The sequence below is a fragment of the Acartia tonsa genome, chromosome 1, assembly GCF_053477335.1.
Source record: "Acartia tonsa isolate MP-2025a chromosome 1, ASM5347733v1, whole genome shotgun sequence".
NCBI classification, from domain to species: domain Eukaryota; kingdom Metazoa; phylum Arthropoda; class Copepoda; order Calanoida; family Acartiidae; genus Acartia; species Acartia tonsa.
In genome coordinates, this window is record NC_137260.1 from 5,044,202 (window position 1) to 5,066,463 (window position 22,262).

General features: G+C 32.2%; 1 protein-coding gene across 1 annotated transcript; it reads right to left on the reverse strand.

Annotated features, from left to right (window-relative positions):
- Positions 1 to 701: 701 nt before the first annotated feature.
- On the reverse strand, positions 702 to 22,262 carry LOC145331980 (uncharacterized). The gene is made up of 13 exons (XM_080176873.1): positions 21,377 to 22,262; positions 20,905 to 21,016; positions 18,680 to 18,824; positions 17,654 to 17,792; positions 16,950 to 16,992; positions 16,537 to 16,608; positions 14,426 to 14,490; positions 13,287 to 13,391; positions 11,020 to 11,098; positions 9,784 to 9,855; positions 6,396 to 6,446; positions 1,895 to 1,985; positions 702 to 905 (listed from the first exon to the last, which is right to left on the reverse strand). Exons 1-13 carry the CDS (start codon positions 22,213 to 22,215, stop codon positions 808 to 810), a joined length of 1,911 nt encoding a protein of 636 aa, XP_080032999.1. The 5' UTR covers positions 22,216 to 22,262; the 3' UTR covers positions 702 to 807.

Below are 22,262 nucleotides of genomic sequence, written 5' to 3' on the forward strand. Positions count from 1 at the left end.
CCTTCCTCTTCCTCCCTGATATACATGCTATATGCTAGACTTTCAAAGATTCAACATTGAAGGTTGTTTCCTATGGAAAAGGATAATCTTTCTAAAAAACAATTGCTAAAAAAAACATTGTACAAAAACATTGTACGTCTTGAAGTAAAGTTTAAATACAAATTGCCTTTCAAGTAATCTTTTTTAGAAAAAATGTTTGATTTTTGGAATATTTTTTTAAAAATCCATTTGTCTAACCTGTGATTGTTTACTAGCTTTGCACCTTTTTAAGCAGGAAAAAATATTGTTATTTTTGTTCTGAGTTAATAACTCAAAATTTTCATTATCTAAGTTGATTTATAATTATTAATTTACCAAAAAAATAATGATTTCTATTTAAGTTTTTTTATGTCTTTTGCAAAAGATCTCTAAAATTGGGGAAACGACTGAAAAATTAATTTTAGATATTCTTAATATGGTGGTCTAAACTAGTTTTGGGTAAATCTTCTCCATAATAAATTAAAATATAGATATATAATCAGACAACTACCTGGATCCAGTGTTGGGGACCTTTTGTCTGCTGGAAAATTGATTTCTGCTCTTTTTAGTGCAACTTGGCTGTGTTAATGTTCCCGACACTATTGGCTGATAATCGAAGACCCAATTGAAAGTCGGCACAGGTCCTCGGGGTTGGGACATACAGTTATTCCCCCTTATATTGTTTTACTCTAATATCTTCATGCAGACTCTATAGACTAGAGGGAAGTCAAAAGTGAATTTAATTACACATAAACTTAGAACATTTTTTCCCCATGAAAAGGTTTAAATTTATCTTTGATTTATTTGGAAATGTTCCTGAAATACAGGCAGGGTCTCCAGGGTCAGAATTACAGTGGATAAAAATATACACGTTATTGATATCAAACCTATAAACAAATAATCATAAATAGAATAGATACTTAATTCTTAATTAATCACACTATATTATATTAGGTAAGATAGTTTTACACAATCTAGATTTCAAAAATTTCAAAAATCCACCAATAAATAAGATAAAGAGAGGGGTAGGTTTCTGGTAGAAACCGTAAAGGTGTGTGTTTTAAGGCTTAAAAATAGTAATAGAACGATAATATTCACTAAATATGTGTATTTCTTATTGAAAAGAACTGTAGACAAATTTTTATCGTTCTACTACTGTTTTATACTTATAACACATAACCTTTACGGATTTTACAAGAATCTTACCCCTCTCTTAATCAATTTTCCTAATGATCTATAAATGCATAACGGATCTAGTGCAGTTCACGGTAAAATGTTACTGAGATCGATTATCTCCAAACATGCTAACGGACAAACGGTGGTGGAACTATTAGATTCACAAAATTTAACCGACAAAAGAAGGCATATAAATTATCAGGAATAGTCATAACTCTATAATGCACAGTTATATCGCAGTGCACATAAATACGCGTATAAGACTTATTTTAGGCGTGTTTCTTTAGTGTTTCCCTGTGCATCATTGAATCTTTGCTGTTCCAAATTATTGAAAGGGCTTCTAATGCCGCATATTACGATGTGCGGGCATTCAGCCGTTTTGCAGCTAGCAGTTCATACATAGATGTTTGTTGATAATCGTTACAAGGAACTTTTACCTTGAGCTGCATCCACATATCCTAGCCATAACTAGCTGCACTAAAACAAGGACACTCAGAGCTTGGCAGCCGCGCGTCAGCCGCGAATAAGCCTCAAACTTAGACCAGTTTGAATGATTTGAAATTGTTTTTAATATTTTCATTTTTAGGTCAGGTTTGGACTTCCAGCTGATTTTTGAAATTGTAAATTGGTTTCCCTGAGGCTTACAGGCGGCTGAGGCGCGGCTGCCAAACCCTGATATCCAGAAAACCCAATTATTTACCTATAAATCTTGCAGGTATAGATGAGCTGGGGTGTTCAAACAGATTCCACATTTTCTTCATCCAATCTCCACATTGAGTCAATGGAAAAACCTAATTTAAATAAGATAAAGATAAAAGCCATGAAATTAAAAGTTCTTTGCTTACAAGAAGCATATTTATAACAGCTCAAAATCGTAATTTTAAATTCTTTGAACAAAATTGACTCTGTAATTTAGTAGTTTTTAGGATGGGAAGGGACACTGGCATCAAAAGTTATTAGACTATGTTGGCCCAAAACTTTGAGTACTTTTATTGTATTTTTATCCTTTGGTCTCAAACTATTAGTGTTCAAAATTTTCTACCTATAATCTAAATGTACAGAAAAATTAATTTTCTTTAACAGTATTGAGGATGTATATCAATTTATCAACTATTGTCTTATCCATTTAGATTCCTAATGATTTTAATTTAGAAATAGATAAAACTTGATATTTTTCAGGTTTATGACATATAAGTTTTTTAATTTTAAAAGTCATCTATAAACAAAGAAGATATGCGTAAAAAAATTACAATATCAATATGTTATAGTAATTACTTTTGAACAAAAATTGTATTTTGAATGATTTGTGAAATGTTTTCGCATGCCTTTTTCCTAAGAGCGCCCAGCCGTGAAATATTTTGTTTTACCCTTTAGAAAATAGTTAAAACTGACGCACTATGGGTTAGGATTGGATAAAAGTAGAAATAGAGTATTCATAAGTTTGGAATAGTTATACTATCGTATTATAGACATCTTTCTGCGGATAAAAATTGAAGAAAAAAAATAAGATTAAAACCAGTTTTGTTAGCCCAGAGGGGACAAAGACCCAGGCTCCCAAAACGGGTATTTATTTTGTGATACTTTTTAATATTCGTAGAAAAATTGTCTGTAATACGATGCTATAAATGATTTTTAGTTATGGCTGAGAACCGGTTCTACTCCAGCGGATATTAATCAGTTTCGTAGGCATACTGGAAATTATTTAACACTTAACTAGAAAGTATAGAGAATTTTTTACAAAAGTCATGAAAAAACTACAGGATTTGATTCTGCAGGTAAGGCTTCAAATTTTTTACATGGGCTTCTTAAGAAATTTTTACATCAGCTTCTTCAGAAATAATAGCTGTTTCCAATAAAGTGTATTGTCACGCACAGAAAACCCAGTTCGACCCCTATTATTAGAAAAAATAGGGAGAGGACTTTTTCGTGTTTTACTTTAGGTTAGATTAATTCAGAATATATTTGGGTACTGTGTAGAACCATATTAATATAGGCCACTCAGGCATTATGCATTTGGTTAGAAAATCATAACCCCCTTCCCCCCATAATATTTTCATTTTTTTTTAATTTGCTCCCTTGGCAATTTGGGGAAAGTACCGAAATATTGTTTTTGCTCGAATCATCCAATTGTGCTCAAATTTTGAACTGAAACGCACAAGCGAGTAAGAGTATAGAAAAAAAAGGAGAAAGTGCAGGTAAGAAAGAAGGTGAAAAGAGAGAGAGAGAGAGAGAGAGAGAGAGAGAGAGAGAGAGAGAGAGAGAGAGAGAGAGAGAGAGAGAGAGAGAGGAAAGAGAGAAAGAGAGAGAGAGAGAGAGAGAGAGAGAGAGAGAGAGAGAGAGAGAGAGAGAGAGAAGGAGAGAAAGCAGTTAGAAAACTGTGTCTTTTTCCCAATATTAATTAGGAACTGGCCAAACAAACACACACACACAATCTTTACTACATATACCCACCGAAATACACATTAAACAGACTCAGAAAAAAACACACGTAAAAAAAGACAAAGAATGAACCAGTTCTTAACTTATTTGAAACGTAAATTTGATGTGGGTGTTAATTCAAAATAACTTGAATTTTTGCTATCAGAAAAATAGCCAAATCATTTCTGACTGCTAACAGGTTGAAACTTCTATAATTTGTACTTGAAAGAGAAAGACAGAATAAGCTCATTTAATTGGTTCATACATTATTTTAAGGCCCAAAAAAGTCTTCTTGGGTACAGTCCCTGTCGTGGCAACGCCCCTTAAGGGGAGTTTCTTCGGATTTTCACAGTAGCTTTTCTTCTATTTCTAGCCCCTGCGGTGGGCTCTAACCTTGCGGGGCAATCAACTAACGAAAGAGACTATATCCGTTTTCTTAAATACTTTTTTACTTAAGATCATAATGGATAATACAATGGACGATAAATAGATGTAAACCCCCAATTACAATATACAAAATAACCCCTTCTGTAGATTTGAATCATTGGTAGAAAAGTTGGGCCATTTAAGTTTTGTACAAACTAACCAAGATTTTAAGAAAAGTACCCAAAGTTTTAAGCTAACTAATGATAAATCATGTTTGAAAAAGTTTGGGTACCAGTTCAATTAACAGTCCAATGTCCCCTCCCTTCCCTGTATTCTACAAACACAAAATGATGCATGTTAAGTTTGAGGCTAAATACTCTGTAAATCCCCAGTAATTTAAATTGTTAAAAATATTTTTTTCTCAAGAAGAAAAACTTAAAAACCGAAAAAAGTCAGTTGGTAAGTTGGGTAAGTGCAGATGTTTAATTCAAAAATTACCTAAAAATAAATATGTTACTGTTAATTCTGCTAAAATCGATATAAATATGTAAAGTAACAACCTTATACTAAAGTAACAGGATGTTTGTTTGTGTGTCTGTGTATCTGTGTATCTGTGCGTCTGTGTGTCTGTGTGTCTGTACCGAAGGATCTCGCTAACCGCTGAACCGATCAGGGTCTCCTTAACAGGGTAGCTTCTCATAGGTCCCGGGAAGGTTTATAACTATTTTCTTGGGGGGTGGGACACAACCAACAACCCGCAAAAATGAAAAATCCCCTCCCCAAAAAAAAAATTAAATTTTTTTTAACTAAAATTTTTAAAAAATCTAAAATAAGAAATTGGGTCATTAAATTCGACTCTCTCCTCCTCAAGTGCCCCTAGAGGCCTCTAGGGGCGTAGCCGCTAGTTATAAATATATTAACTAATCTATAACCATAACTAGAACATGTGCTTTTTAAAAATCACACTAGCCCCTAACATCTAGAGAAACGTAAGGTAGTTTAATAGCCTAAAACCAACCCGAAAAAAAAAAAATTTAAGAAATCCTAAATACATACTGGCACCTTTATAAAGCTTTCCTAAAATGTATGTAGAGATCTTAACGAACAGAATAAAATCTTACTTCTAAATGTAATAAGATATTAAGGCTATGATTAATTCTATAGTTATTATAGAAAATATATTATTGAAATGTAAAAATAACCATAAACTAACAGTTTGTAAGATTGATAATTATTTTACAGGTTCACGTATGCTTTACTTACCAAAAGGTGCGACTTTGGGTCCTAACTTTTAACCCTTTACAGTCGGGCCCCTTGCCGCACCTGTAACGGCTGTAATTTTCTTATTTTTGAAGCTAGAAGAAAAATTTTTTTCCAGAAAATGTTTATCTTTATGTAAATTTTACATTAGAAATATCAAAATATAAATTTCAGCGGTTGCAGCTGTACTTGGCAGCTGTTAGCCGCCGCAGTCGGCGGTCGGCGGGAAAACGGCGGCGGATCTTCATGAAATTTTAATACGTTATGTAGACATGTAAGAAAAGCTAAAGTTTAAAATTTGAAGTCTCTAAGTCAAAAATTGCGGCCACAGGAGCCTTTTAAAGATTTCTGGAGACCTGGAGGATCAGGACCTGCAGGATCATACCTGGAACCTGAAAGTGACTTGAACACCTGTATTTTATATAAGGATGTACTACTAGAGGATTTTTTAGTATTTTGGTATGATAAAATGCTTCGTTTTAGTCAAAAAAATATTTTTGCTCTTTACCTGGATGACCCTGCCAGGTTTGCTGGCATCCTGTGCCCGCCAGGATGGAGATATTCAAAAAATTCCAACTCTCAGTTATGTGTCATACCCATACTTAAAAAGTCAAGCAGTTTGGGCTCTTCATCTTTCACACACAGAAAATGAGATAGAAAAAACCGGATGGGGGGGCGTTCAACGCCCCCCCCCCCTCCCCCGACCGTTAAGGGTTAAATTGTACTAAAACGTATTAAATTACAAATATTGGTATCAGTAAATATAGATATTTATCGCATCCTATTATAGCTTTACAGCTTTCCACGGATAAAAAAATATAATATTAAAAATAGTTTTATTAGCTCCGAGGGGCCGAATGCGGGTGCAAATTTTATGATTTTTAATATTTGTGAACAATTGTCTGTAATACGATGCTATACATGATTATTCAGTATGGCTGAGATCCGGTTCTAATCCAGCGACTCAATCGGTTTCGAAACAATACTGAAAATACTTCTTTTCCCCATAACCATTTACAATTTATGTAGCAACTGGAATTTTCCATCTTATCGTTAACATACATACAATAGTCCTTTTTTATGTAATACTTAATATTCTTGAATAAATAATTGTTTGTTTAGTGTGTATAATAATATGGAAATAAATATCAGGTTACCTCAATGTCAACTTCGTTAAACGGATTCTGAAGGTCCCAGTCTAGGCTCTCCTAAAAAACAATAAAAAGAAATAACATATGCGTAAGCAGGCAGGAATATAAAGACAATGCCCGATAAATTGGTGTACACTGTACATCCCCAATGATGATACACAAAAAAAACTTCTTTTGAATCAAATTAGTGGTTAAAAATTTTGGACAATCAATTTGATAAAACAACCAATCAAAATTTAATAATAGTCCTAAAAGTTGTTGACCCAACGAATAAGAAAGCGTTATTATAAGACTTTGGAGACCAGTGTAATTAAGAGACAAATTTCCCCTCCCTCCATGGTAAGCATGTGGAGTTTTTAAATAAACAAGGATGACAACATCCATAAAAGCGAAGCGCTGAAACGGTAGGACAAACGGACATTAACACTTGTATAGTGTCAAAACTGAAAAATGAGTCAAAGCAAAATTGTGAGTAAATTTGTTGAAAAACTTCTTGATACAGGATAATGTTTATTAACATACTTACATTTTTAGGACTTGATTATAGAGTTGCTTTGCTTATAATATTGTACTTTGTTGTCCTAGTAATTAGTATACCAATAATCAGAACAATCGGATAATTAGATCACGTAAAAATTAGTTGTTAAAAATGTAAAAAATCAACATGTTTAAAATGGACGTACGGACATTCTTGTAATGGTTATAGAGTTGCTACGCTTTCCAAATCGTGCCTAACTACTACAGGAATCACCATGCAAAATTTAAAATCGACAGGACAATTCTAACATGTCTAAATTAATGAAAAAAGCTATCTATCTTAGACGTACGGACGCACGGACCGACCCTAATTTTAGAAAAGCCTCGCTTTTAAAAATGTTGCATTAACAAGAACAGAAATTTTAAAACTTTAAAGGAAAATATATTTGAGGATAAATAGTTAATTCTGTGAAATACTTTTAATTGAAAAATATAATTCTTTGAATTTGAAATCATGCCTCGACTACAATTAAAACCTACTAGTGAGAAAAAAAATATGGATTTTCTGTTGTTTAGATATCCAGTTGAATTTCAAAGTTATAATATAACGATTTCACTAAAACTTTCGGCTCAAAATAACATTTTTAAAATCTGTATGCAAAATAAAATTTGTTTTCCAGTTATAGAGTAAAAGAAAATTAAGTAGATATTGGGAGAAAAAAATTATCAGATATAATTTTGCTAGGCTAGAATTCTTCTGGTTTATGAACCCAAAAGGGCTAGAAAACAAGTTATTACAAATAGTGAACAACTGAAGAAAAGGGGATTCTACACAAAAAAAAACATATGTGTTACCCTCCAAGTGAAAATCCAAACTATGCCCTAACAATACACATACACGTTCCTACAAAATATACAAAAATGATTGTTTATCTAGACATTAAAGTAAAAGAATAGATGGGGTACGGGTTAAACAACTGTATGTTCCCGGGTTAGAGACCCTGAACCGACATTCAATGGGTCCCCACTACAAGTTAGTTGTCTGGGTTATACATGTATACTATTACATTTATTATCTAGACTTACCTATTCAAACATAATTATTCAAAGTACATCCTTTACGAGCCCTAAAATCTCTCACTCCCTTTGGATATAAATTTAAAAAGCCAAGCCCCTTGCGGGGAAACATAGTACCCAAATATATCCTAACCTTATCTTATCTAAAGTAATAAACAAAAAATCTAAAAGCTGACCCCCCCCCTAATCCAATTATTTTCGATTTATTTCAAATATAATAGGCGTCAAGGGTGTTATGTGCTCTGCTTAACCAGGCACTTAACAAGTGAAAACGCCCTTTAACTTAAAAAATTATATCTCTATGTTCGACCTAATTATTTTTATTATGTTACATAGTTAGTAGTTAACTGAACTTCGACAATCAATTAGGAATAAAATCTATTTCAGATTCTTTTGACTATTCCAGTATATATACAGGATAAGATCTACTCTACACCACCTCAATTAAGAATTAGTTTCCCCAGGGATCTAAAGAGATACGCCAATGGCCGAAAAAATAATGTACATCCCAAAAGATGATTCATAAATTATTCCTATAGTAAATTGCAATTAGTTGTTGAAACGTTTGGACACTCAACTGAATGAACCATCCAATCAAAACTCATTAAAAGTCCAATAGTTGTTAAGACAACGCTATTATAAAACTTTTGGGACTATTGCAATAAACAGTCCAATGTCCCCTCCCTCCCTAGTTTGACCCACATATCAATTGTGTAGATATATCCAGATGTTTTTATTCTCTCACACTTAAAACGATGCGCATACGATTTATAAAAAGATTTATTTTGCAAAATAGCCAGAGAGAGAGGGGACAATGGGATGTTTATTACACTAGTCTCCAAAGTTTTATAATAATGTTTTCTATTTTTTGGCTTAACAACTTTGGGGACTTTAGTGAACTTTGATTGGTTGATTCATCAAGTAGTGTTTAAACGTTTCAACCACTAATTTTAATCTACTAAAAAAGGGTAATTTTGTGTTTTATCACAGGGGATGTACATCAATTTATCGGCCATTGTCTTATCTCTTTAGATCTCTGAAAATAAGATTAATTAAAGTAAATTTGTTGGGTGTGGGTCATCCGTTTCTATCAACTAATGCTTTACTTTTACACTAGCGGCTACGCCTCTGGAGGCCTCTATTGGCTCTTTAAATGTTTGTTTTTTTGGTTCAAGTCTCTATGATACCTATCTTTTTTGCGACCAAGTCTCTACGATACCTCTTTATGCATGTTGCGTTGAAGTCTACCCTCCACCCAAATTGTTATAAACCTTCCCAGGACCTATGAGAAGCTACCCTGTTAAGGAGAATCCGATTGGTTCAGCGGTTAGCAAGATCCTTTGGTACACACAAACAGACAGACAAACAGACATCCTGTTACTTTACTATAAGGATTGTTTGCATGTCATGTATGATGAACTTAATTAATATCTAAAAATTCATTCTATGTTTTTTTTTTATTAAATTATGAACATTTATTTTTTTGACTTTGTTATTTGCATTATTAATATTTTTGAAGAAAACATTGTTAAAGTCCCCTTTTCTAAAAAAAACTATTTAATTTTGTCAAATACTCATGAATTTAATTAGAGCTTTATCCTATTCTAAATAGTATTAAGGTCTTGAGATCTTAATAACTACTGAACCGATTAGGTTTATTTTTAGACTAGCCTCACATAGGTCCAGTGATAGTTATATAATAATTTGTTTATTAGATTTCAGTCTTTTGATTGTTTTAAGATATTTATCTAAACCTTTTCTGGACCTTTAAATACAGAACCCCTATATGCTAGGGGCGTATCCGCCTGTTTAACAACAAAGAAACTAAAGTTTCACTGACCTTTGAATCTACATATCTCTTTAAGCAGCAGGGTTCTAGCGTCTGCTCGGATAAGCCCCAGTACACTAGATCCTAAATAAAATTAAATGAAATGTTTTTTCTTCAAGGCAAGATAATTATAACACTTTAAATTGGAATCAAACAAGGATAACAACATCCATTAAAGCGAAGATCTAAAAACTGATAGTAGGAAAAACGAACATTAAGACTTCGAGTGTCAGACATTAATTAGCAAAATATCAATTTAACTGTTAAATGAATCAGTATTCCAAGTTTAAGATTATTAGGACAGTTCTACCATTTCTAAATTAACGTCTATACGTTACAGACGAAGTGACCAACCCTAACTTTAGTTAAGCTTTAAATAAAATAATCAAGAAAGGTTAATACACAATTACACGCACTGTTTATAGAGTTACTATGTAAAATACTATAATGTGATTTCCATTCGAATATGGTTTCTCTTTTTTATTACCATTCCCGTTAAACGTTATTCGTAAGTCAAAGTGCTTAAAATAACCATTAAATAAATGTTTTTTCGAAAGAACTGACTTCTTTCAAATTCAACTCAATAATAAATTGCGTTTTAAAAATAATAGTCTTTCATGTAAATAATATTTTAAACGCACAAACCTATTCAATTAGAAATATAACCTATTTTTTTCTTTTAAAGTTATAATCCATCAAATATCATAAAAAGATTAAACAATAACTAATTTTAAAACCCAAACAAACGCCATTTTCAGTGTTTTTTTATCTAACAACTTTACTTTTTGTATCAAGGAAAGGCAGATACTAAATTGGCGTTATCATCCAAAGTGTCTCCCTCTTATTCTTAGAAATAAGTTTTCTGTATAGATAATAAGGCAAAAATCTCCCCCCTTCTTTTTTCAATTTACTTTTAAAATATGGAGAGGAGTTTTCAGTGCTTGACAGGCAATTTTGGGAAGAGCGCCGCTAAAATTAAACAGTAAACGAAATGAAAATTATAGTTGCCAATCTAGCTTAATCAAACAGACATAAGAAAACATTAATTGTGGAATAGCTGCTCAATAACGTTCAAGCATTTTATTTTGAGGGTGTAAAATGAGGCGATTTAAAAGGTTTGCTGGGGGTATAATATATTTTATCAAAATTTTAAGAGGGTGAAATGAGGGGTTTTAAAGTTTTAGGAGGTTAAACACCCATTTACCCTCACCCTTGAACGTATGTATAGCTGGTGTATAAATATATTACCTGGACAAATGCAATAGCACACGAGTCTAAACTAATATGCAGACTTCTTGTTGAATAATAGGTTAAAATATCCTCAAAATTCCTGTACAAATATAATCTATAATATCATCAATCAAAAGTAATATAAATTAGATAATGCAGTATTATCAGGGAGGAAGGGGACATTTGACTATAAATTGCCCGAGGTTTTATGACCACGTTATCTTATTCGTTGGCTCAAAAAACTTTTAATGAATTGTATTTAATTCGATTAACCTTTCCAATCATCTATTTTTTTATTTATAGAAGGTGTAACTTTGTTTATCATTATTGGGAATGTACATTAATTTATCTTTAATTGTCTTATCCCTTCAGATTCCTGTATATAATTGATATTTTTAATAAAGTGCTGAGTTCATGTGAAATGTGCAAAATCTCTCACCAAGAGTGATATGATCCAATTGTAGCATAGCAAGTAAATTTTTAATTTAGATTTTTCAAATATAATAATATAGACAGCTTTCCGTGGATATCAAAATGAAAAATTATAATATTAAAATTAGTATTAATTTCATTATCTTTTATTTTGACATTCGTGGAAAATTGTCTGTAATTGATGCTTTATATTCAGTAAGGCTGAGTACCGGTTCTAATCCAACGTATATTAATTGGTTTTGAAGCCATGGAACTGGAAAAAATATTAGAGACCTTAATGCATTGGAATTGTTTAACCCATCAAATTATATTATATTTTACATTTTTGGGAATGTTTTACTTTTTGATTCTTAATATGTCATAAAATAAATTTTCACATCTTTAGGTTAAATATATTGTATATACTTTAACATTTAAAACTCACATTTCTGAGTACATCTAACACATGTTGTTTCAAAGTACATTTGTCTCAAATGTTATATTTTTTTAATTGAAATGATAATTGACAAAATTTTAGTTTCTTACGAATGTATTGTACTAAAAATGGTTCTCAAATATGTTTTATAACACTTTGAGATGAATATTATTTGTTGTCCTTATTTTGGGTGTTTTTAATCTTTTTAATTGGTATAATATTTGGTGGTAAGGTTTTTGTCTTTAAGCTAAAGATTTAGATAACTACTGAACTGAGTCATCCTTTTTATGGGAGCTTCATTTAGATCCTGGTACAGTTTTAGGCTACTTTCTGCTTTCCTTACCCATGCCATTCTAATGCAAAGCAACTAGATGCTAGTGGCTCAGGCGTTAGTATTTAAAATGCAAAATAGTTTTTTTAGTTCTCTATTAAGGATAAGTTGAAAATTCAGTTTTAAATTATTTTATCCCTCTCTACCCCTTCTAATACAGATCCTCTTAATGCCAGTGGTGCAGCCTCTAGTCTTTATTAAACTGCAACCTTAATTTCCTAACCATTACTTCCATGTAATCACTTCTTGGAAAAAAATTTTGAGGAAAAAGCGAAATTATTTATTTTCAAATAGTTTTGCCTTGTATAATTTGAAAAGGATTAAAAGATTGCAATTTAATTTATTATTTCTTTCTTTGTTCTCACCGACTTAAAGGGATAAGACAATGGCCGAAAAAAATATGTTTATTTACAATGATGATACACAAAATTACCTCTTCTGAAGATTACAATTGGTGGTTGAACTTAATAAACTAACCAGTAAAAATTCAATGAAAGTCTTAAAGTTAAGTTAAGCCAACAAATAAGAAATAGTTTGGTACTAAAATTTTGGGTACTATCACACTAAACAGCCCATTATCCTCTCGCACCCTGTCATTAAATTCTTTAGTTTTGAACGTTTATATAAAAATTTAAAAAGCAACTCTAACAAGAAAACATATTTTAAAAGTTTAATTAAGTTATCCACAGACAATAAAATAAAAACATTAAAGGTCTTTATAGACCAATAAAAAGTAAAAGGCTCCTACGGGCAATTTTGGTCAGTCAAGGTGCCACAATCCCTGGCGATCATGCTTCCCAGCTGTCATATGACCACCTTTTACAATCATGACAACTCGCATCCGATTTTATCAACATATATGTGTTGTCTTCAACCGCAATATCAAAGGGATTGTATAATTAAAGGCAGCAGTTTAGTCATATGATTTAAGGAACATAAATAAAAGTACATATATATTATATAATTCATGTTTATGAAATTCAGTTTTAAAATAAAATAAAATGTGTGTCTGATTTAAGGATAAGGTGGGCCACTTCTTTAATATTTTCTTCGGTATAATTTCTATTTCATTTAATGATCTAATTAAATGTTATAATATTAATAGATTTCCTGTGTCTATAGTTGAAATAGAATTCATGTTTCCAAGGGTCATAATTATCACAGTGTCCCAGTGCTTGCTGAAGGCTCCGAGAATTTGCCAGCCGACCTAACCTGTATTAGTTTAAATTTTTATATACTGTAAAAAAAATTACCTAATCATTTAATTTTACGATTGCAGTTCTGAAGTATATATATCAATTTAAACAAAAAATTACATTTTACAGTGCTCTTTATAATTTTCTAACAAACAAGATTTTCAAATAATTCAAAGAATTTAATCAAGCTTAAACTGATAAAATGAAAAAAGAAATAAAAATCTATCGTTCAAGTGTCCACGTACTTTAAAGAGTACGATGAAATTTTTAAATCTTGGAGTTTTTAATAGATTTCTTTCAAGAATAATTTCAATATAATGTACTTGTATAATAGATTTAAGACGGGGCTAATTCTATTGCATTTTACCAAACCAAAATAGCAACTAACTCCGCCTTCACCAAAATTTTTTAAAATTTTTTTTGCAATCTATGAAAAAGTCATTTTACATCAATTAAAGTTTTGAAAAGAAGTACGTTAATTCATTTTTTTACCTAGGTAATAAAATTTTCCTCTTAAAACGTTTATAAAAGATAGATAAGCAAGGGTGTCCTATAGAGTAGTGTTTAGCGCACTACGCTGTGGTTGAAAAAATCCAAGTCCCCTCATAGATATTGCACTTGGATGAAAAATGCAATTTGTCAGAATATAATCACGCAACCTTTCCTGTGATGCCCTTAGGTTGTTAGGAGGGAGATTTGTATAAGGTTAGGATCCTACCTATCAAGCAACTGTAATCATGCTTTCCCTCATCTATGCTCCTCATTCATATGAGAGTGCTATTAATTAGGGTGGCTTAATATGGAACACCTGCCAAAACTCTAGGCCAGGGTTAAGTAATAATTGGGTAGCTTCCACGAGAATTGTGGGTCAGCTTGTAATGTAAAATAGAATACACTCAGCTGTGCGCGAAGCTTACCAATTTAGGATTGGTTAAAGGATTCTCGCCTCCAATCTCCTCGTGCATCTGAATCCTAACTTCAGAGAATCAAGGCTACATACATACATACACTGTTTTACTTGTTTCATTTTAAAAAGTTTGATTTTCTCACCTTGAGTCTGGAATTCTAGTTAGTGTCTCCCATTCTACTTCAAAGATATAACCTCCAACATTCAGCCTTCACATCATAATCAACATAAAGTTATATAAAATACCAAAAATGTTATAATACTTCTTAAAAGATAACAAAATAAAGCTCCTTATTAAAAGATAGCATGTAAACATATAATGTTTTGTCTCATTAAAGGAACCCTGCAAAAAAATATACCGCTTTAACTGCCGAAAGACTGCCACGAGTAGACCAAATACTCAAAATTTCTTGCAGGGTTCCTTTAATGCCTTTTCTTGTCTTGAGGATGCTATATATACAGTAAGGGAATAAGGGGACATTGTGCTGTACATTACACAGGTACCCAAAGTTTTATAACTGCTATTTCATTGGACTAAAAATTTTTGGTAATTTTGATTGGTTGGTTCCAAACTATTAGTGCCCAAACTTTCGACCAACATTTGTAATCTATAATAGTGGTAATTTTGTTTATCATCATTGGGGATATATATATCAATATCATCCATTATCTTATCCCCAGTTATCCTTGTATATTTATGTAAAATTGCAACTTCAAAAAAAAAAGTTACACTATAAAAATTATGACAGCAACGAATTATACATTTTGTTTCCTGTCAAAGCTGCAATAAAATAAAATAACCACGTATTTTATTGCCGCAGAGAAAAATGCATTTTGGCTAGTTATAGGTAGTTTGCATGCTATTAGATAGCATTTGTGAACAATTTTTACTGTAATAAATTAGATTAAATCTACAAAATAATTTAGTCATGCACTGAAAAAAAAATCACATATTTACAATCTTTAAGAATTTAGAAATAAAGCGTCTAGGAAATTATTTTTTTCTTAAAAAGTAATAAGCCTAAAAAGCTTAGGAGTGATAGAACTAGAAAATATAATGGTACCCAAAGTTTTTTATAATGGTATCCAAAGTTCTTTATACACGTTCTCCTGTCTATTGCCTTAAAAACTTAAGTCTTGATTGGCTGGTTCAAACTAGCATTATAAAACTCTTCAACCAAAATCTTAAACTACAGAAAATTTGATTTTCATCATTGGGTATGTAGAATTTACATTGTCTTATCCCTTTTTATCCCTGAAAAGAGCCCTTTATTTCGTTTAAACTGAGTTGATTTTTTTTTGATTTTTCCATTTCAGAAATTCATAAAAAATAAGATATTTAATAAGATTCCTTTTAGCGCGTTCAGCATATGATTTCTACAGTGGAAAGCATTTATCAAATATAAAACTTTTCACAAGAAATACAATAAATTTTGGGACGTGCAAACAAAACGCAGTAAAGAAAATTAGGATTAAAAAGTGTAAATAAAACTATGTATGATGATTCCTATTACAGTTAGGTAAACTTAGAAAGTGTAGCAACTCTATAATCGTTACCAGAAAGTCCATTTAAACATGTTATTGTTGATTTTTTACCTTTTCCATTTTCATCTGATTTTTGGAACAATGATTCCCAGGACAACAAGGTACAATATTTTAAGCGAGTCATATCTACAGTAAAGTCACAAACAGCATCCTGTATTTACACCCTTTTGAAAAAAATTAATATACAATTTTATTTAGACTTATAGAAAAATATTCTGCTCTCGTTAACTTCTGACTCTCTTTAAGTGTTAATATTCTGTTGCCATACCATCTTATTTAATAGCTTCGATTTTATGGATGTTGTCATCCTTGTTTATTTATGTTAAAGCTATGCTAATCCATTTTCAATTATTTGCTGTTTTTAAGAATTACTAGTTTTGTAATTTCAATTTCTGATGTAAGCTCTGGAGATTTGATACATAACCCAGACCACCAATAAAATATTTCCTCCCAAATTCAAACTATCAGTTTTCAAGAATAAAACGTCAAACATTAGTCTCACTCCATTGTTCCATAAAAGGAAGGAAAAGGGTATGATATAACCAAGAAGAGATGGGACAATGGGCTCTTTATTACACTAGTCCCCAAAGTTTTATAATAACGTCAACTTGTAAAACTTTAGTGACAACGTTCTTATCAGGGCTCGGCAGCCCTAATTAGCAGACATTAAGCCACACTATTTAAATCTATCAAATTTAAGTTGATTATTCCTTGCGACTCTATTTTGAGCTTTCTGTTCTTCAAATGAGGGAGTATTTAAATCACCACCACCAGGAGAATCCTTAGGCATTTTTTTATGAAATAACTCAGGCTTAACAGGGACAAGGGACCAGGAGTCCGACAAACGAAAACAGTAAAAGTGTCTGACTATGACGTCAGAAAAAATTAACAATTAACCAATGAGAAGCCAGTATTCACAATGGTAAAATATATAGCGGCCTCTCATTGGTTAATTGTTAATTTTTTCTGACGTCATAGTCAGACACTTTTACTGTTTTCCCGACAAACAATTTTAGTAAAAATTTGCCCTCAACCCACTTTCCACTTTTTCCAACACAAATATCCAAATTTTCAGCAATTTGAAGGACAATTAATAATTCGTTCATTGTCATAAAATCCTGCCTCTAGTTGTTGAGTTATCCTGGAACTACTTGGTGATTCGCCCCTGAAAACAAAATTCTTATAATAAAAGTGTTTCAATGTACAAACTTTTAAAATGTTTTTTTTTCATTCATTTACATTTCTAATTATGACAAGGTTAGCTTTCTTGATTAGATCACATAGAAATTTGTTGTTAAAAAAGTAAAAAAAATCAACATGTTTAAAATGGACGTACGGACATTCATGTAAAAATAGAGTTGCTACGCTTTCTAAATCATACCTAACTACTAAAGGAATCACCATGCAAAGTTTGAAATCAATAGGACAATTCTAACATACCTAAATTAACGAAAAAAGCTATCTCTCTGTGACGGACGGACGTACGGACGGACCGACCCTAATTATAGAAAAGCTTCGCTTGTAATAAACAAATAGACGACAAACAGACCATTGCTTTGGAGGTCCTGGGAACCAAACAAATAACGAGAAGTAATTTTTTAACAATTTTGAATAGTAGTAAAGAAAAAACAATACGTCTTTTTTCAAAAGGCATTATAAAACATCGAGTATGAGGACAAAGCCAGTTAATTGTTTTGAAACACAAACTTCTCCAATTTTAATTTATAATATTGGTTTATTTTGTTTTTCAAAATTTTGGTTTACTAAAATAAATTTTAGTCCATTGCATTGTCCCATCCCTGGATAAAAGGAATTTTGTTTACTACCTGAGTTCAAGCTGGCTGCCACTGGGATCTGCTTGCACAGGTTCTAGGCCGCCATCCTCATGTTCCGGCTGCCGCAGCCGAGGGTCAGCTGACACAGACACAGCTTCAGGCAAAGTGTAGCTAAAAGCTGTTGTAGACGCCTACGACAATGGATATATTATTTTTTGAATGTTAGAATGATTTCATGTTCTCTAATAAAGTGAAACTAGCAATGGGCTAAAATAACGATACCCCCTATCTACCCCCTTTACCCCATCTCCTCCGCTTCAACTAACTGACCAATAAATGAGTTTCATTATTACAACCTAAATTGAGTACAATTTTCCCCTGTCATAATATCCAAATATATTATATTTCCATTCCTATGATAAATAAAAAAAAATATTTGTAATAATATTATTTTATTATTGGGAATAAATATTAGAAACTGATCTTCCATTGAATATTGATTTTCATTTTACATTTCGGTTTGCCAACCTACATTACGAAGTGCATTTATATTATATTCTCTTAGAGTGTTTGTGTTTGTTAGATTTAAATTTTCATTAATTTTTAATTATAGGTTTCAGCCATCCTTTAGTTAAGTTTTTTTTGTCAAGTTGTCGCTTGCGTCTAAATTATCTAATTTAGTAAGGCTTATATAGGTTCTTGGATGGTTTTAGACCATATAAATTTTGAAATTTAAGTCTTTGGGTGGTTTTAGACCATTTCTCAACCCTCTTTAATGGATCTTGGACAAAGTAGCTTCGGACAAAGTAGCTTCAGACAAAGTAGCTTCAGACAAAGTAGCTTCTGGACAAAGTAGCTTCAGGACATTTACTTAAGAAAAGTAGCTTTATAAGAAAAAATATTCTCCAATAGTAATAAAGGTCATGGCCGCAGCGCTTGGCACCCTAGCCTATAGCCTAACCTAACCTAATCTATGTTAGCCTCAAGACATTTATTTATAAATGTCCGAAGCTACTTTGTCCAAGATCCCTTTTTAATACTATGGATCCACTAGTTTCAAAAAAAATACTATCCGTTCCTGATTGATGTTCTGATGTAAACCCTGTGTAGCCAGCTGTGTGGCAGCTGTCCCCCCGCTGCTAGCTGTTATAGTGGCCAGCTCATGGGTGATGGCGTTTAGTTGACCAAGGATAAGTTGTAATCTCTCCTGCGGGGCTCCACCCTAAATTAATAAAAAAAAAATTTAAATTTTTTTGTATTTAAATTCCGGAAGCATTTTTAACAATGGATTTATTATTACTTGGATCTTACACCAGATTATCATGTACTCTGATAAAGTGAAGCTTGTAGCTTTATCCCATCCCCTCCCCTCCTACTGGATGAACGAACTGACCAATAAATTATATCCATATTAGCAACTTAAAAATGGCAATATCCTACAAACAAATAACCTTAGACGTTCAAGTTCATCCAATTTTTTAAATTATATTTTTCACATATGAACTAAAAACTTCTAATAGAATCTGTGCGCGCAATTTGGCAAGGAAAATGATAAAGAAAATATGTTTCTTTTTCATCTCTTACAACTGAACTTTGTTGTTTGTTAGTTAGGAAAATTATCAGGAATAAAAATATTTATTTGTTGGGTTGAAAAGATAGGGAAGTCAATGGATGTAGAATATATGTTGATATTGTGACAGAAAAAAAATTGTCGTCAATTTAGCTTGCTAACATGGAACTTATTCATTAGTCAGCTCATTCATCCAGTAGGAGGGTAAGGGATGGGTTAAAGCGGGTAGAATGGGGGAATCGTGATTTTAGCTCTCTGTGAGTTTCACTTTATTAGAGAACATGAAAATCTGGTGTAAGATCCAAGTTATATTATATCTATTGGGATGGCTGTCCTTCCAGATTCAAGTTTTAGAAAACTATTGTAATGTTTTTTTTGGCCATTTCACCATCCCAAACATATCATTATATTTAACTGAAAAAAAAAGAGGAACTGTATTATAATTTCACAAAAATGATTCGTTTACCCCTGGTGTTTCTGTGCAATACTCTTAGAGACAACGATAACAAAACTTTTCTCATTCTTATTTCGCACTACCTACTGTAAATATGCCATAATTATTTGTTCTTTGTAAAGTAAAATTCACCATAAAATTAAGAATTTCGTGCTAGACTAAAATGTGTTTAAGATATTTGTAAAAAGTAATTCCTGGTCAATGAATGAAGTGAACTTGGATAAGAAATTGTAAAATTTTAAAATGTCTGACTTCAAATTTAGTTGGTAAACTGTGCAGAATCACAGACAAGGATGCAAATTTTCATAAACAATCAGTAGAATAAAAGCTTTTAATTATTTCAAGGAAACCTGCGTCAAATATTCGACCTTTTATAATACAAAAACTTCCACTAGTAGACTTCATTTAAAAAAATTAAAATTCTGTTACAAGAATGTTAAAGACATTATTAAATGGATTCAAGGTGTTAGAATTTTCTTACAATATGCTAAACAAAAATAATATAATTTATTTTCGCTTAGAAGCAAAATTACCATCAAAAATTTATAAAAAGACAAAATGCTTGTCTTTTTGCTGTAGGTTCCCTTTAAGCTAAATTGCAGATCAAATATTGAATAGAAAAGACCATTTATATAATATGCATGTCTATTATCTAGAAAATTGTCAACAATAAAATCAGAGCATAATAGTTTTTGTTTAAATTTTTTGTCACATGTAAAAAAGCTATTTTTTTCTATGATGATCTTGTATTACAAGATGAAGACTTAAATTATGCCTGTAATGTCCTTATAAATTGTTTCAAAACTTCTTTGTTTTTAATAATCCTAATGCCTATCAGTGTGCAGAAACTGTCTAGATGAAGTCAGCACAAGCAACATTCCTAAACTAACACAAATTACTCTTCTAGCTCATTTTTTCAACTTATTTTAAATTTTGCCTCTTTTTTTAAAAGAAAAATTTTAGTTTGTATTAGGATTTTTCAATATCTTTATATGAAAGTGTGACAAATATTAAATAATTAAGTTATTCTGCTTAGTTTTCAAACATTTTGACATTTTGATGAAATAAATTTCTTAATCTTGCAAAAACCTTGAATTAAATCCATTATAAAACATAAAGTATTATAATAATTAAAAGAAACAATCAGCTTTAAAAGGTCGAAAAGTTAATAGTCAAAACAGTTTTTCTGAAAAACATCTGTTAAATTTTTAATTATTTTAGAAAACTTTCTCTTGAACTTTTCATTTGGACCTACCTAACATTTTTTTTTAATTTTACCTGAAATTCTGGTAGCATCTGTGACTGGTGACTGGTTGCGTCTGCAAGCTGACTACTTGCGGCTGCCAGGTTAGAACCAGCTGCCACATGGATCAAAGCAGGACAGGAAGATCTAAAATTTGTGGTCATACAATACATCCAATTTTACTTTGGTATATTTTAGCTTGAATAGAAAGTGGGTCATTTTTTCGACTATTTTCCGTAAATTTGGGTGTAAAAGTTTGAACAGTTTGACTTAATAAGAGCATTTGACTAAAAGCTTACACCCTACTTTACGGAAAGAACGTAAAAAAATGACTTCCTTTGTTTCATAAAATAATTGAACTAAACTCATGGATGTAGGGACATTTCAATTAAACAGAAAAACAAATTTGCTATAAATTTTCTTACTTCAAAGCTTATATTTTACAGTTGATATATTTAAACATAAAAAATAGCAAAAAAATATTTATGTACTATTGTATAAACATTCCTTAATTTTGTTAAGCGCTGACTTTGGCTGGACCCCTCGTCTGTTGGCTCCTGTGACAACTGTGCATAATCTGAATATAAAACCGTGGCTGGGTGATGCTCCCTGGAGGTGTTGTGCTGATGAAGCCCAGCACCTCCCACACCCACACCACCATCCAGAGGTGAACAGGTGTAATGAGAACTATCACAGTGCATGTAACTAAACCTATGGTGTTGTGGTTTCACTATGGGTATTGCGGAGGCGTTTAGGGGGCCTTGATTTTGTATGTGGTGGTAACACGACCCCCCGCCGACGCCAACCAACGATTTTACACCGGTGGGATTTTGAGAAATACCGGCGAGTTTTAAATCTTTTGGCCGCATAACTGGCCCTTGACCCTGAACTGCGCTACTTGAGCCAACACTGGATGGATAAAACGGGGAGGAAGACTTTTCCTGTCTCAAATCAACGCCGCTGGAATGTCTCGAGCTGCGGCTGAACCCATCACTGTCCTCATCACTAAAATGAACCCGCTGCGGCCGGGGGCTGGTCATCCTACTCCCCGCGCCACCGCCGCCGGCGGAAGCCGTTGACCGCTTCCGCCGTTCATCGCTGGTCAACTTATCATCATTATCATCTATAGTATCAATTACGACATCAAGAAGTGCCGCAGATTTATCACACACAACATTCTTCTCATTTAGCTCAGTAACGCCATCACTTTTATTAGCACCAGCGCTGCTAGAGTTGTCTTTTAGGTTATCATTATCAAACAGCTGTTTATTATTACTATGCTTGCGCTGCTTGGGATTGTTGTAGAATAAAATGCAGCTGTTTCTTTTATTTTCCTCTTCAGCCATCACAATGAAGGTATAGAACGAGTATGTGAGTTCTGTCCCCTGTAGGA